This window comes from Rhincodon typus, chromosome 24 (assembly GCF_021869965.1).
Source record: "Rhincodon typus isolate 14 chromosome 24, sRhiTyp1.1, whole genome shotgun sequence".
Taxonomy (NCBI): domain Eukaryota; kingdom Metazoa; phylum Chordata; class Chondrichthyes; order Orectolobiformes; family Rhincodontidae; genus Rhincodon; species Rhincodon typus.
This window is the reverse complement of record NC_063355.1, coordinates 39,636,048-39,650,231: the sequence shown is the minus strand read 5'-3', so window position 1 is coordinate 39,650,231 and position 14,184 is coordinate 39,636,048. Positions and strand designations below refer to the sequence as shown.

At 40.1% G+C, this 14,184-nt stretch overlaps 1 protein-coding gene across 1 annotated transcript; it reads right to left on the bottom strand.

Moving 5' to 3' along the window:
- Nucleotides 1–395: 395 nt before the first annotated feature.
- On the bottom strand, nt 396–14,178 carry LOC125485963 (putative phosphatidylinositol 4-kinase alpha-like protein P2). The gene is made up of 10 exons (XM_048611593.1): nt 14,150–14,178; nt 13,856–13,926; nt 11,756–11,862; nt 10,491–10,595; nt 9,611–9,736; nt 8,340–8,460; nt 4,620–4,779; nt 1,887–1,976; nt 1,497–1,580; nt 396–801 (listed from the first exon to the last, which is right to left on the bottom strand). Exons 1-10 carry the CDS (start codon nt 14,155–14,157, stop codon nt 750–752), a joined length of 924 nt encoding a protein of 307 aa, XP_048467550.1. The 5' UTR covers nt 14,158–14,178; the 3' UTR covers nt 396–749.
- Nucleotides 14,179–14,184: the final 6 nt, after the last annotated feature.

Genomic DNA, 14,184 nt, shown 5'->3' with positions numbered 1-14,184 from the left:
AGGTCCAGCAGATGACCCACTGGAACTGAAGATCATGGAACTGGTGTCACGACAGGCAACATTGTTATAGTATGGAAGATGACCATTCAGCCCATGTGTATGGGTTCTTTGCGAGAGCTACTTAATTGGTTTCATTTTTCTGCTTTTTTTCTCCAGGTACTCTAAGTTTCTCCTTTTTAAGTGCAAAGGCAATTCCCTTCTGAAAATTACAATAGCCGTGTTTTCACCACCTTTCTCAGACAGTGCATTTGAAAGCATAACTCCCTAAGCAAAAAATGTTCCACTTTGTCCCACAGGCTCTTTGACCACCTGCTGGTGTGTTATAGTGACTGTACTTTCATTTCCGCACTTATCAGAAAAGACCCATAAACCAAAAAAAAGCAAGCAACACCAAACTAATTCAACTACTTTATTCTCTTTATAGATTTAATATCTGTATCGCACATTTACATACTCTAAAGAAAAATAATATCTCCACATACAACTTTAATATTTCAATTTCATCATCTCAACATACAACATATATAGTGCAATTAATGCTTCAACTATGATTTGACACATATTCTATGTTCTATAATTGCAAAGAGTGATTGAATATCCATTTTATAACAAGTGATTGTTGCGAGGTCCCAAGAGTACAGTTTAAGATACAACCCTTAAAGGCGGGTAACACAAACTGAGGCTAAAAAGTGCAAGAATTATACAGTAGTGAAAACAACATGAGCATCTTTCCGGTCTTGAGTTCATCATCAGTATGGGATCTGGTTCTGGTAGTACTGAATCATGTCATAGGTTTTACTCCTGAAAGTAACAAGATAGATTTGCAGCAATTCAGTCAGTGTACATTGCCTTCATCACAAATCACCTGCATCAATTCCCTCCATCCTTCAGGGTGTTAACATTTTGTTTTAAGACTAACTCTTTCATAGGATGTTGCCCATCACCAACATTCCTTCAATTGGGTAAAAGCATTAGATCCCCAACAACATTCCTGTGGGAGTCTGGAGGGTAGACCAGGTAAGGACAGCAGCTTTCTTTCTCTAAAAGACATTAGTTAATTAACTAGATAGGTTTTTAAGACAATTATTTCGGGGTTTCAATTCACTATTTTTAAGACCAATTTCAGGCTTATTACTTGAATTTAAGATTCCATCATCTGCTATGGCAGGATTCGAACTTTGGTCCCCAGGGCATTAAGTTTGGGCCCCGTTGGAGCAATAGTTTGGATCACTATTCCAGTGATATTACCGCTATGCCACTGTCTTTCCCCAGTTCCAAAACAGAAGCCAGCTGAATGCATTTGGAGGTAACTATTCTCCCTCTTTTATCCCAGGGGAAGGATATTCGCACATTCCAAGATATAAACTGTGTGTCAAGTCACATGTTTGTCCCATAGAAAGCTGGAGCAACAAGTGAACTTTGTTCACTCTCAACAGTCTAATAATACATAAAAGGAAAAGGAAATCTCAAGGATGAAAAAAATCAAGATCACTGACCTGTTGCTCAGGAAGCAGTTCTGAATGACTTTGATGATGTAGTTTGCTGCCTCTCTCTCACTTACGTTCGGGTTGAATCTTTGTCTGAAACAGAGAAGGAAAAAGTGCTGAGAAAAATCTGAAGACATCTATTCTGGACACTTGAACCGTTGCCATTTCAAATGATGACAAAAAATGTTAGACGTGCTGCTTAAAAATATTGCACATACATCAAATGGATTGAAAGAAGGTTCATTGAAAAATACAGCATTTTCTCACTGAAGGATTAAGTTTAATAAAAATGAATTAGGAATTTTTTTTGGCAAATCTAAGTGTCTCTGCAAGTTCCAAAAGTCACTCTGTTTAAAAGAGTTAATAATATCAATAATGCACAACAACCATAAGCCTTACTTCAGAAGCTTGATAGTCTGCCCTCGGAAACATGGGAGTCCAGTATCCAGCATTAGCGTAACGAGTGACACCACTGCATCCATGTAAGGCCTAAACAGTGAGAACATTAGCAATCACCAGAGGCTCCAAATGGTTCACACATTGAACATCAAGTCAGAACAGAACAAATCAAGTGGGAACATAGGCTCTTTCCTAATTAAATTAGCTTGCTCCCCTAAATAGATTACAACATTAACTGGGACAGATTGAGGATTCATTTTACTCATATGTTATTAACAATTCTAATTTCCTCTCATTCGCTGAGTACATTCATTTCTTAAATACTACTGAGAATGATCAGCATAGAAATAGGCCATTTAGCCCAACTGTTCTTTGCTGGTTTTGCTCGACGTGAGCAGATCGGTCCTGTATTTATTGGAGCTTGGGAAAATGCGAACTGATTTTATTGAAATACAAAAAAACCTGAATAGGCTTGACAGTGTACATGCTAAGAGGGTGTTTTCCATCATGGGGAATCTAGAGCTAGGGGCACTATTTCAAATGTTTCTTCACTTAACAGGGAAATGAGGAGGAGGAATTTCTCTCCCAGAAGGCCAACAGCGTCTGGAATTCTCTTGCCCAGACAGGAGTGTCAGATGGGAGTTTAATTTCAAATAAATGTGAGGTGTTGCATTTTGCCAAGATGAACAAGGGCAGGACTTACACAGTTAATGTTGGGGTCCCAGGGAGTTTTGTTGAACAGACAGACTCTGGGGTTCAAGCACATAGCTGGTTGAAAGTTGCATCAAAAGGTAGACAGGGTGATGACAAAGGCATTTGAAACTCTTGCCTTCATTGCTCAGTGAACCGAATATTGGAGTTGGGACGTTATGTTGAGGTTGGTGTGGTCACTTTTGGAGTACTAGGTACAGTTCTGGTCGTCCTGCTTTAGAAAGGATATTATTAAACTGAACAGGATGCAGAAAAGATTGACAAGGATGTTATGGGAATGGAGGGTTCGAGTTTTAACGGGAGGCTGGGATTTCTTCCCCGGAATGTTGGAGGTTAAGAGGTGACCTTACAGAGGTTTATAAAATCATGACAGGAATGGATAAGGTGTAGAGCCAAGGTCTCTTCCCAAAGGCAGGGGAATCCAAAACTAGAGGGCACAGGTTTAAGGTGAGAGGGGAAAGATGTAAAAGGGACTTAAGGGGCATCTTTTTCAAACAGAGGGTGGTTCGTGTGTGAAATGAACTGCCGAAGGAAGTGGTAGATGCAGGTACAGTTACAACATTTAAAAAGATGTTTGGACAGGTACACGAATAGGGGTTGAGGGGGATATGGGCCAAATGCAGGAAAACAGAACTAGTTTAGTTTGGGAAGCCTGGTCAGCACAGATGAGTTGGACCGAAGGATCTGCTTCCGTGGTGTATGGGTCATTCAATACATTCAAGGCAAAATTGATTAACAAAAGTAGTCATGGGTTATGGGGACAGGTTAGAAGGAGAAGTTAAGGTCACAATCAGGTGATCCAGAGCTGGCTTGATGGCCCAAAGAGCCTACTCCTATTTCTTATTTTTATTACTGTATTTCCTATGTTCTTATGAGCTGCCTCTACCTTACCTCAGGTAATCCCTTTTATTCTTTCCCCCCACCAAGCAGTAGTTTTAAACACACTTGAGTAAGGAAACTTTTCCCAATTTCCTTAATAGTGACTGTTTGGCATTTATGGCCCCTAGTTTTGGATTTACTCACAACTGAAGCAGTTTCACAATCGTCCCATTGAACACTCGCAGCACTTTACAGAATCCCATTGTGTTTGGGTCCAAACAGGCAAAGTCACCATTCGTCCATCATTCAGCAACTGGGCACTCAAGAGGCTGACCAGCCTTGCCCATCAGCAGTCTGAGATACTAAGACCAATTACATCACCCTCACCAGCTTTTCAGCTGACAATGGCTAAGACTATGCAGTGAAATGTTTCTCATCTGTACAACTCAGCCATGTCTTGTCCAAACATGTGGAGCTATCAAGGAAACATCTAGCAATCCCAGAAGAATGATTTGTTCCAGTTTGAAACCGCAAAGATATAGATAAATAGGCCGAGAGATTCACATGTTAGAACAAAAACATTTTCTAGTGAACCGGAGAGACTTTATTTTAATTCCCATTCAAGTTAATTTGTGGATCACCAATTAGGACATGTCAACAAGACTTTATTAATAGAACTATAACATTTCACAATGTAGAAGACCCATTCGGCACATAGCTTTTCACTGGAAGTGCTGTTCACTAAGTCCATTTTGCTGACCTTTCTCAATAAGTATTACGAAAAGGATCAAAAAGTATCAACTTTGTTTTTAAATACTACTCTGAATTTTGCTTCTGTCAAGATTTCTGGCAGGACAGAGAAAATCGCTCCCAACCACTCCCTTCTCTAATTACCGGCTCTCGAACCGAAAGGGCAGCTGGCGGAGACATTCAACGCAGCTTAAGTTTGGACGCCTGCATCAGCAACTAAAAAGGTCAACCATCTTCCCTATTCTATTAAATACAAACAGATCCTGCCTATCTGCATTGCAGTGCCAGCCATACAAGAACCCCCCCAATACATGCACGAGGGGGAGGACCTACTTGGCAAATATCACTGAGGGTTTAAATTGCACCACAGTTCTTGAAAACGTAACATAAAAACTCTCTCTGCATGACCCCGGTAAAACCAGACAAATATTTGTTTGTCCACAGACTTCTTACCTGACCGCTAAGTATCCCTTAACACACATCTCCATGAACCATTTGAAGGGCGTGGCCTCCATCTTCCCTCCCATGATCATCACCATTTCATCCGTCAGTTTGATATCGGGCTCCCAGCCGAGATTGCCTCCCGGTGAGCTTTCAAACATGAAACCAAAATCTGCGGAAAATACATATGGCATGATTAAATCAGCAGTCACAGGCTTCTCTCCAAACTAAACATGTTCATACTGGTAATTTATTTTTTGCTACACAGGTGAATCCACCAGGGAAGAGTTGCTGTTTACCTGAAGGAAACTATATACTCTCACTCAACAGAGGCAGCAGGCTGTTCCCTGCAGCCTGAAACTTTATCTGGAAGCTCAACTTTTGGCAGCCCACTGTTATTCAACCACAGAAAACCTAGCGACCTACAGAGCTTAGCCAGCAAGTTCTCTGCCAGTGTCACCGGGTCATTAGGCTAGGTGTATAACTCTTCGTTCTGAACAGGAGTCATACTGGACTCAAAACGTTAACTCTGCTTCTCTCTCTCTCTACAGATGCTGTCAGAGTTGCTGAGTTTCTCCAGCATTCTGTGTTTGTTATTGGTCTAAGCTCAGCAGTAACATTCTGGCTTCAGAGTTCAAGCCACAATCAACATACTTGAGAACATAACGTAGGCTGACACATTTGTGCAGCGCTGAGGAAATGCTGCATTGTCAGAGGAGATATTAAACTAATGGGGACATCTGCCCTTTCAGATAGCTCAAAAAGATCTCATGGGTTCATTACCAAGAGCAGAACATTTCTCCCCAGTGTCCTGATTAAGATTTAGCCTTCAATTAAAATCACCAACACTTTAAACTCATAGCTGTTTGTGGCAGCTTGCTGTGCACGAACTGGCTGCCATGTTTCCTACTTTAAATTACAATATTGCAAATCTTCAAGTATTTAATTGACTGTCAATTGCTTTGGAACATTGTGGGTGGTGAAAGACACTGCATAAATGCAAGGTTTCTTTTTATTTCGCTCAGCCTGTTAAATTTGCAAAGATTGAATGGTGAAAATGAGACACTCCTGTAAATCTACAGAGCTCAACGTGACACAGGAGGGATGGCCCTGCTCCAATATTCTAGCATCAGGCATGCTAGCTTTTTGCCTCAAAGAACACACACATATCGGCCCCTTCAATCCACTCATAACACAACAGCCATTCAGCAAACATCAATGATATAATTCAGTAGCAGGCAGAGGGCAGTCACCACCTTCCCAGTGGTTGAACCAGCCTCAGGTGTAAGATCTTCAGCAGAAAACACCTGCTTCTACAGTGACTCAATTACAGCAGTCGCTTTAATTCTGAAGACATGAGTACGTAGACACTTACCAGCTGCCACTTATCAGCAGTGACTGCTCCACTTTCAGATTTGCAGGTCTGGGGCAAGGGATGGCTCCTGGCCCTGCTCATCAAGACATTATTGGTCCCTTTCCCCTTCCTCAAGAGGATATTTCTCGGTCACGAACTTGGCATTGATACTGTCCACACTTATTGTTCAACCATTGGCTAGCAATCAGCAGCTTTTTAGTAAAAGGGAAGCAAGTGACGCCTAATAACCAAACTTATAATTAAAGAATTCTGGCAACTTTAAAACTATTGGATTATATAATGACTACTGCATATTTATGACCCCCAAATATGGTTTCCTCAGCACAACGGATACATTACGAAACCTTCTCAGAATTTTCAAGATTTCTACCAAGGTCACACCTCAATGTTAACACAGTGTGGAACTACAGGAACACAGCAGGCCAGGCAGCATCAGAGGAGCAGGAAAGCTGACGTTTCGGGTCTGGACCCTTCTTCAGAAAGGCCCAAAATGTCAGCTTTCCTGTTCCTCTTGACGCTGCCTGCCCTGTTGTGTTCCTACAGCTCCACACAGTTATCTCTGACTCCAGCGTCGGCAGAACCTCAGTGTTAACATACCTAAAGAAATCAAACCCAACATTGCTTTTTTTTTGCCGAATATAGATGCAGAGGTGTGCTAATGCCCTTGCAAATCTTTTTTGCACCTTTTCCACTGAATCAGCGTCTCATGGATTAGAGTCATGGAGTCATACAGCACCGAAAGAGACCTCACGGTCCAACCAGTCCATGTCAACCATAATGCCAAACGAAACTAGCCCCATCTGCCCATACTTGCCGCAAACATTTCTTATTCATGTACTTATCCAAATGTCTTTTAAACTTTGTAATTGTAGTCTCTTTCACTGCCAGAAGTGCACCATTTGAAGTTTGCTGCACACCTTTATTGCCATGTAGGTGGCAGGATGCTGCGGCAATTCTCTCTATCTCTCCGTTGTAAAATAGGGACAAGGACAGTGCACAGTACATGGAGTGCAGATTAACCACAGCTCTGTCCAGCAATGACAACAACAGTGGTCGTGGGCAGTAACGGGGTAAATCCTCCAGCTTTATGTTCACTACTTGCTTTTTTTAAAAACTAGTCAACCCAGAACCAAAGAATAAATGGAGGTTCATAAGCAACAACTTGCTGATCAATGACTTAATCAGCATATGTCAAGATGCAGATTCTTGAGAACCAAGATACGATTTTGGTGCTTTTCATAGACCAGAGATCTTCTATAACATACAATAAAAACAAAATTTACTGGAGAAACTCAGCAGTATGGCAGCACAGAAAGAAAAGCAGAGTTAACAGTTGGACACGAACATTAATGCTGTTTCTATCTCTCTACAGATACTACCACATCTGCTGAGTTTTTCCAGTACTTTCTGGTTTTGTTTCAGATATCCAGCATCCGTAGTTCATCGTTTTTGTTCTTCTACTTATATACTTCTTTTCCATCCCCAATCTCCACAGAGTTATTGGTTTGTGTTTCTTTTTCTTTATTCCATCACGGTTGAGTGTCATTGCAAAACCAACATTCGCTGCCGATTTCCTAGGCCTTTGAATTGAGTGGCTTGTTGGATCATTTAAGGGTCAATCACATTGCTGTGAATCTGGATTCACATGCAGACCAGACCAGGTGAGGATGGCAGATTTCCTTGCGTGGAACTTGAGGAACACAGCAGGTCAGGCAGCATCAGAGGAGCAGGAAAGTTGAGTCAGGACCCTTCATCAGAACTGGAACGTCGACTCTCCTGCTCCTCTGATGCTGCCTGACCTGCTGTGTTCCTCCAGCTCCACACTGTATTGACTCGGACTCCAATATCTGCAGTTCTTGCTATCTCTGGCAGATTTTTTTTACATGCCATTAGTGACAATCTTATATCAATGTTGTTTCATGGTCATCATTACTGAGACTAGCTATAAAGGTATTTAATAATCTAATTAAATTTAAATTCCACCTACTCTGACAGAGGGATTTGAACCAGTGTCCCTAGGATTATTAGCCCCCCAGTGATATTACCGTTACATCATCCTCAAGTGTGTGCTTGTACCAGTGGTGTTTCCTATCTAAAGAATTACCATCTATTGTTACATTCAATCTTAGGTTTAATAATTAGGAAATGGGTAAAAAATTAGCTTAAAAAGAAGTCCACTGAAAAGAACTGGTGACTGGGAAATGGAAAGTGATAGATGTGAGGGGCTGTTCAACAGGAACAGGGGAAGGCAACAGAAATAAAACTAGTGATTTGGCAAAGACACTGAAACAAAAATCAACAACTAGGTTTTTGATGCTGACAAGACTTTGCACTGTTCCTGCAAGTTGAGCACTGACCTATGTGGATGAGGTGACCTTTCTTGTCCAACATGATGTTCCCGTTGTGTCGGTCTTTGATTTGGAGCAAGAAGAGGAGGAGGCTATAGGCAGCCATACTGCGGATAAAATTATACCGTGCCTTCGAGAAAGACAGAAAATAATAATTGTAGGGTGGATGATCAATGAACCAACATCAAAGACAGCAGGTATATTAACAAAACTAGTCCCACCTTCCTTTTCCCAAAAAAAGATAACTTGGTTTATAACATGCACAGAGCATATGCTTAAGCTTGGTGTGTCAAGATCTAAATTCTTAAGAGAGGGTAGAAATTTCATTTCTTTCTTTGTGTTGTTGGAGCAGAACCTTTCCGGGCAAGTGGAGAGTATTCCATCATGCCGATGATTTGTACTTTGTAGACAGTAGACACACACTGGAGAAATCAGGAGCCACAACATTCCTAGCCTCTCAGTTCAGCAATGGCAATATCATTGAACATCAAGGGGAGATGGTTAGGTTCTCTGGTTGGAGATGAACATTGTCCAATACTTGTGTGTTGCAACAACTACTTGCCAGTTATCATTCTCAGCCTTGAATGTTACCCAAGTCTTGCTCCACACAGGAGTGGGGTACTTTAATATCTAAGGAATTATGAATGGGAGTGAATGCTGTCTATCGTAAGCAAATGCCTCTTCTCTGGCCTTATGATGAAAGGTCTTCAGTGAAGCAATTGAAGATGATTGGGCAACCCTAAACTAGGTGAAATCATGCAGAGATGTGAGCAACAGCAATAATATGCACCACAGAGCAGTAAAGGCCTTTCTAATAGCCCTAGATCAAACAATCATAGTCATGTTAACCGAAGTCAGAGCAGATACGGGCCATTTGGCTCAACAGGTCTTTGGCACTGTCTACATTCCACAAGAGTCCCGTCTACCCTACTTCATCTAACCCCATTAGCATAGCCTTCCATCCTCTTCTCCTTCATGTACTTACCTAGCTTCCTATTAAATGTTTTAATGCTACTCACCACAACTATTCTTCACACTCCCATCATTTTCTGGATAATTTTTATTTCTTCCAGAATTCCCTACTGGATTTATTAATCACCATCTTATCCCCATGTGGTTTGGTTTTGCATTCTCCCACATCTTTCTAACCTGTAAGGTCACTTCTTGACCCTCTCCAATTAAAGAAAAGAACACTCATTTCTTTGCAGCAATAACATATCATTGATTGCCCCTTCCAATTTACAGCCAATATGTCTTGTTGCAGAGATGCCCAACTTTACCTTTGTGAATGCTAAAGTTGATTCATCTCCGTACTGGTTCCTGAAGTAATCATACATTCCAAAATCAGTTTGCCGGCCCAGCTGATCTCGTGATTTGCAGTCAGGGATGCATTCAATAACTCCACACTGAAAAGTTAAATTGCTGTTACACTTAAAATCCACTTACAATGAGCTTCCATCCAATAACTCCATTGCTATACAAGATTTAATTCACCCAGTTATAAGCTGACAATAACCCAAACAGTAAACACCACACAGTCGGTTTTACAAATGCTCTTTACCAGCGACCTGTCTCATCTGCTTATCTGGCACATCAGGAAATTAATGCTGACCCTGACATGATTTTGCCTGCACTGATTTCATAGCTGCCAATTACTAGTACATATTGATAAATTTCGGCCCTTTGCAGCAAGGCCTCAAGGAAAGAACACTTGGTCTGTTTATTAAAAAAACAAGAATTTGTTGAAAAGCTAGCATATACATTAAAAAAAGCCTACATTATTTGAAGTAAAGGTTCTGACATTGAGAACAATGTCAGATCAGCTTGGATTCTATTGAATGACAGAGCAGCCTTGCAGGATGAATGGCCTATTCCCCATCCTATTTCTTCTAGCTTTATGGAGAGAAATTCTCCATTTGCTGGCATTCGGTCTCAATTGAACATGAGGTACAATTGATTCTTTGAACACGATATCAACTCCAGAAATGTGTAGTTCTGACATATGGCAGCTTTTCAAGGTTAGATCTTCAGGCAGTGACAGTATAGCTGTCCTTCTATTTTTAACTTGTATGCATGTAGCTGGATCCCAATACGTTTACTGAACAATCACAGAAACTAATAGAAACATGCTTCAATATCATTCTACCATGCAAGACATACCCCTGGAGCTGTTGCCACTACTCTGTATGGAAAGACAAAGAGATCCAAACCAACAAGCTGAATAATGTTCTTGAAAAGACCAATGATTTGTAACGCTAACATATCCTGTGGAGACAAACACACAATGAACACATTTTGAGAGCCAGGATACTAAAAACATTAAACTATTTGAAAGTAATTTTCTAACAAAAATGTTCCAGGTATAATAACACAGAATTATTATCATGAAGTTTCACACTGAACATGAAAATAGTTACTGCTAAAATGGAAAGGGGTTAGAAAAATCACACTTCCAAATATAGTCTCCATGCAAAACAAAAGTTGAAACTTGACTCAGTTTGAGGGTCAGGATTTTTATCCATCAAAACAGATTGCAGGTTTTGTGTGGTCACTGGCCATTATCTCATTCAATCAGGTTTCATTTTATTACAGCAATATACTGGCACCTAATTTTTGGGTTTATGGGAAGTATAAGTGACCTGCAATAGGCAAACATTGTCTTGTTTTTAGTGCAGCATCCATGTCACCGTTGGAGAGGGTGATTGGGAGAAGGCATCTCCAGCACCCTCCATTTGTTACAAGTTCACTGGTTAAAATGACTTTCTAATAGCTGACCAGATCTAAATCATTTGGAGCTAGTGGGAAAACTAAAACTACAAAAATTTAAATGTCATTTTCGAAGAACAAATGAGCAAACATGAATTGATATTGTGCTGTACTATGTATACACACATCCAAAAGCACTTAATGACAATTACTTGAAGCAAAGTCTCGACTTCATAATTCTCATCTCAATTTCAAATCATTCCGTTGAACTAGCCCACCAAATCACCATCAGTTTCTCCAACCCCACAACTTTCCAAAATCACGCCTCCTGTGCAGAACAATAATTTTCATCTGTAATCCATTGGTAGCCACGACTCCCACTGTCTGAAGTAAATACTCCAGAATTCTCTCTCTTAAACTTGTAAATATCTCAACCAAGCTTTCCGCTTTTCACACACTCAATAAAACCTTCCCTTTGGCCAAACTTCTGGCCACTAGCCCTGATATCACTTTAGTTGGCTCGATGTCAAATTTTGTTTGGTAATGCTCTTGTGAAGCTGTTTGAATTCGGTCTTTTTTGGGCATTAGGTCATACTCCAATGTAAGCAGATCCCGCCAAATGTCCACTAGTTCTTATTTTGATTCATTCAGGTTTGTTAAGTTAATGTCAGTATTTATAAACCATTATAAAACTACTGAAGTGAAATGAAGGGTTTTACCTGTCTGCAGTCATCACCAACTTTAAAAATGGCAGCCTGCCAACATATCCTTTCAGAATCATCATTCTCTGTACTGTCATCAGTGTCATCAGAACAGGACCGAAGACCTGGAAATCATATTCATTATTCTTCACTGTAATAACATGTCACTTCAATGTTTAACTCATGTGGTTAAAGCACAGAAATGATAATACAAGATTGGCAAACATTGATTTATTTGGGCATTTAAGTTTAAAGATGATTAGAACACACCAAAGCTTTTGACTATCTTCTCTAGAAGATGCTGCTTTTTGATGCAAAATTTTTCCCACAGTCACTAGCAGCTTAGCTACCTTAGCTTTTAGGCTAAGTGTGTACTCACTGTGCAACTGTGGGGAGCAACATGGACCAGCTAATCTGGTACTCACTCAGTACTTACTCACAAAGCCTCACTCAAAGAGTATATGGACAATACATCAAAAAGATGTTCTTGTTACCCCTGGTGTACAGGTGGTCGTATTCTTTAATGTCAAGTATAGTGAGAAGCTACATCTATGGCATAGTGGTTTCCACAAAACTGATCTTTTATTTAGTTACTAAATAAAAGGAGGAGCTGATAGTGATTGGATAGCTTATTCCATGGAGCGATTTGGTTATACAAAGAACCTGCTTTTATGCAACACATTTAGAATTAAAAATGGCTTGATACATCTTACAGAGGATCAGATACTGAGGCACAACAAGGGAAACAAAGTCAAATTATACAGTATTGAAACACACCAATTGCTCAAGTTTGCTATTTTGCAATTTTTTGTAATGTCAAAAGCTATCCAAGTTGGAAAATGTTTAGGTCTATCATTGCTTAGTTATACTGAACTGCAATTACCACTAATTTAACATCAACCTAGTGTCAGGGAGCTAAAATTTGAGGCATGTCTGCATTTGGCCGTTTTACTTCAGCAAAAATCTTTCTACTAAAACACAACTTCCATTCCCCCTGCTTTAAGCAAAGAAAAGTGACCGCATTAATCTCTGGGCAGGTAACTGTAGGGCACAACTGCAATGCGGTATTGAGTGTTCAATAGCACAGCCACTGTCTTTGAGATTATATCTTGAATTCTAGCACTATCCTGTTTCAGATTTAATTCAAAGAATGGCAATTAACTCCCCATGTCCTGATGAGCATCTTGCCCTCAACCTTGGCTGCCCAGAGGAGAGAATCTGCCTTTGATCTTGTCATTTGAAGTTTGTGAAATGGTTTACAGTCATCAAATTTCAAAGCAGTTAATAAACATGAGGGATTGAGGGACATTCCTGTGAAACAAAGTACAGCTCATTGTTTTCTTAAAAAATACAAAACTGGAGGAAATATCTGGGCTGGTTGTTATCCCACTCCTGGATTCCTCCAAGTAAATAATAGCCCAGCTCATAGGATTCTTCTATTGGAATCAGTTAGTGGATGATGGGCAATAGTGGCCCTGAGTGATCTGCATATTAATCCCCTGGGAAAATGCACAATCCCAGGTTCTGATAAATTATAAGTTCACTACTCACCTTCAGTCCTGCAAGTCAGGGCTGTGGAGTGATATGTCAGGGATTGCAATGAGTTTATTGGCTCAGGTAGAGCTGATGTCCATTTTTAATGTGTTAATTACTATGTTTAAAAATAATGTGTGCTTCAATTGAACAAAGGTCCCTAACAGTACTCATTGAACAAAAACAAAGTTGCTGGAAAAGCTCAGCAGGTCTGGCAGCATCTGTGAAGGAAAAAACAGAGTTAACGTTTCAGGTCCGGTGACCCTTCCTCAGAACTCATTGAAAGTTTCTGAAGATGAATTATGCCAGGGTAAATAAAAACCAGATAATGCTTTAAAGAAGCCACATCGGATTGATGGGTTGAATGGCCTCCTTTGTCAAAGTACCACTCTATGAAAACCATTTCCAAGCTAATCAACAAAAATGAAAACAGAATCTTGTCTCTGTATACACCCTTCAATTATATCCCTGACCACTTGAACTGAGTGACAGGGTTGACTAGACATGAACAAGAAATCTTTAATGTCAGCAGATTTCACAACAAACGAAATGTAAAATATCCAGGATACAATTGGTTTTACTGACCTTCCCTTTCCAACTCAGATACTCCACACCGTTTTACTTTAAACTTTGCCAGGTAGGGAGCTTTTGCAGCACTGTGCAACAAGAAATAAATACATAGACATGTACGATTATGCAAAGGATTTAAAAAGTGCTAACTTTCTCAGCCTCTATTTGCAGGAAAGACAGAAATTAAACTAAAACGCAATTAAGACATTTCATAACGTTATTAATTATTCAACATGAAAAAGCCATCTACAGTATTAAGTGTTTAAAGGAGGTGACTGAATGGAATTCCATGACTCAAATCAAATGCACCTCTGCATGGGAGTTCCTGACTTGTAGTCAATGTC

What these genes read in the sequence shown, in the direction of transcription:
- LOC125485963 (XM_048611593.1), bottom strand. An exon ending in TAGTGGCAACAGCTCCAGGG is followed by an intron (nt 9,737 to 10,490) that starts GTATGTCTTGCA and finishes TTAACTTTTCAG; the next exon opens with TGTGGAGTTATTGAATGCAT. An exon ending in CAACTTTAGCATTCACAAAG is followed by an intron (nt 8,461 to 9,610) that starts GTAAAGTTGGGC and finishes TCTTTCTCGAAG; the next exon opens with GCACGGTATAATTTTATCCG.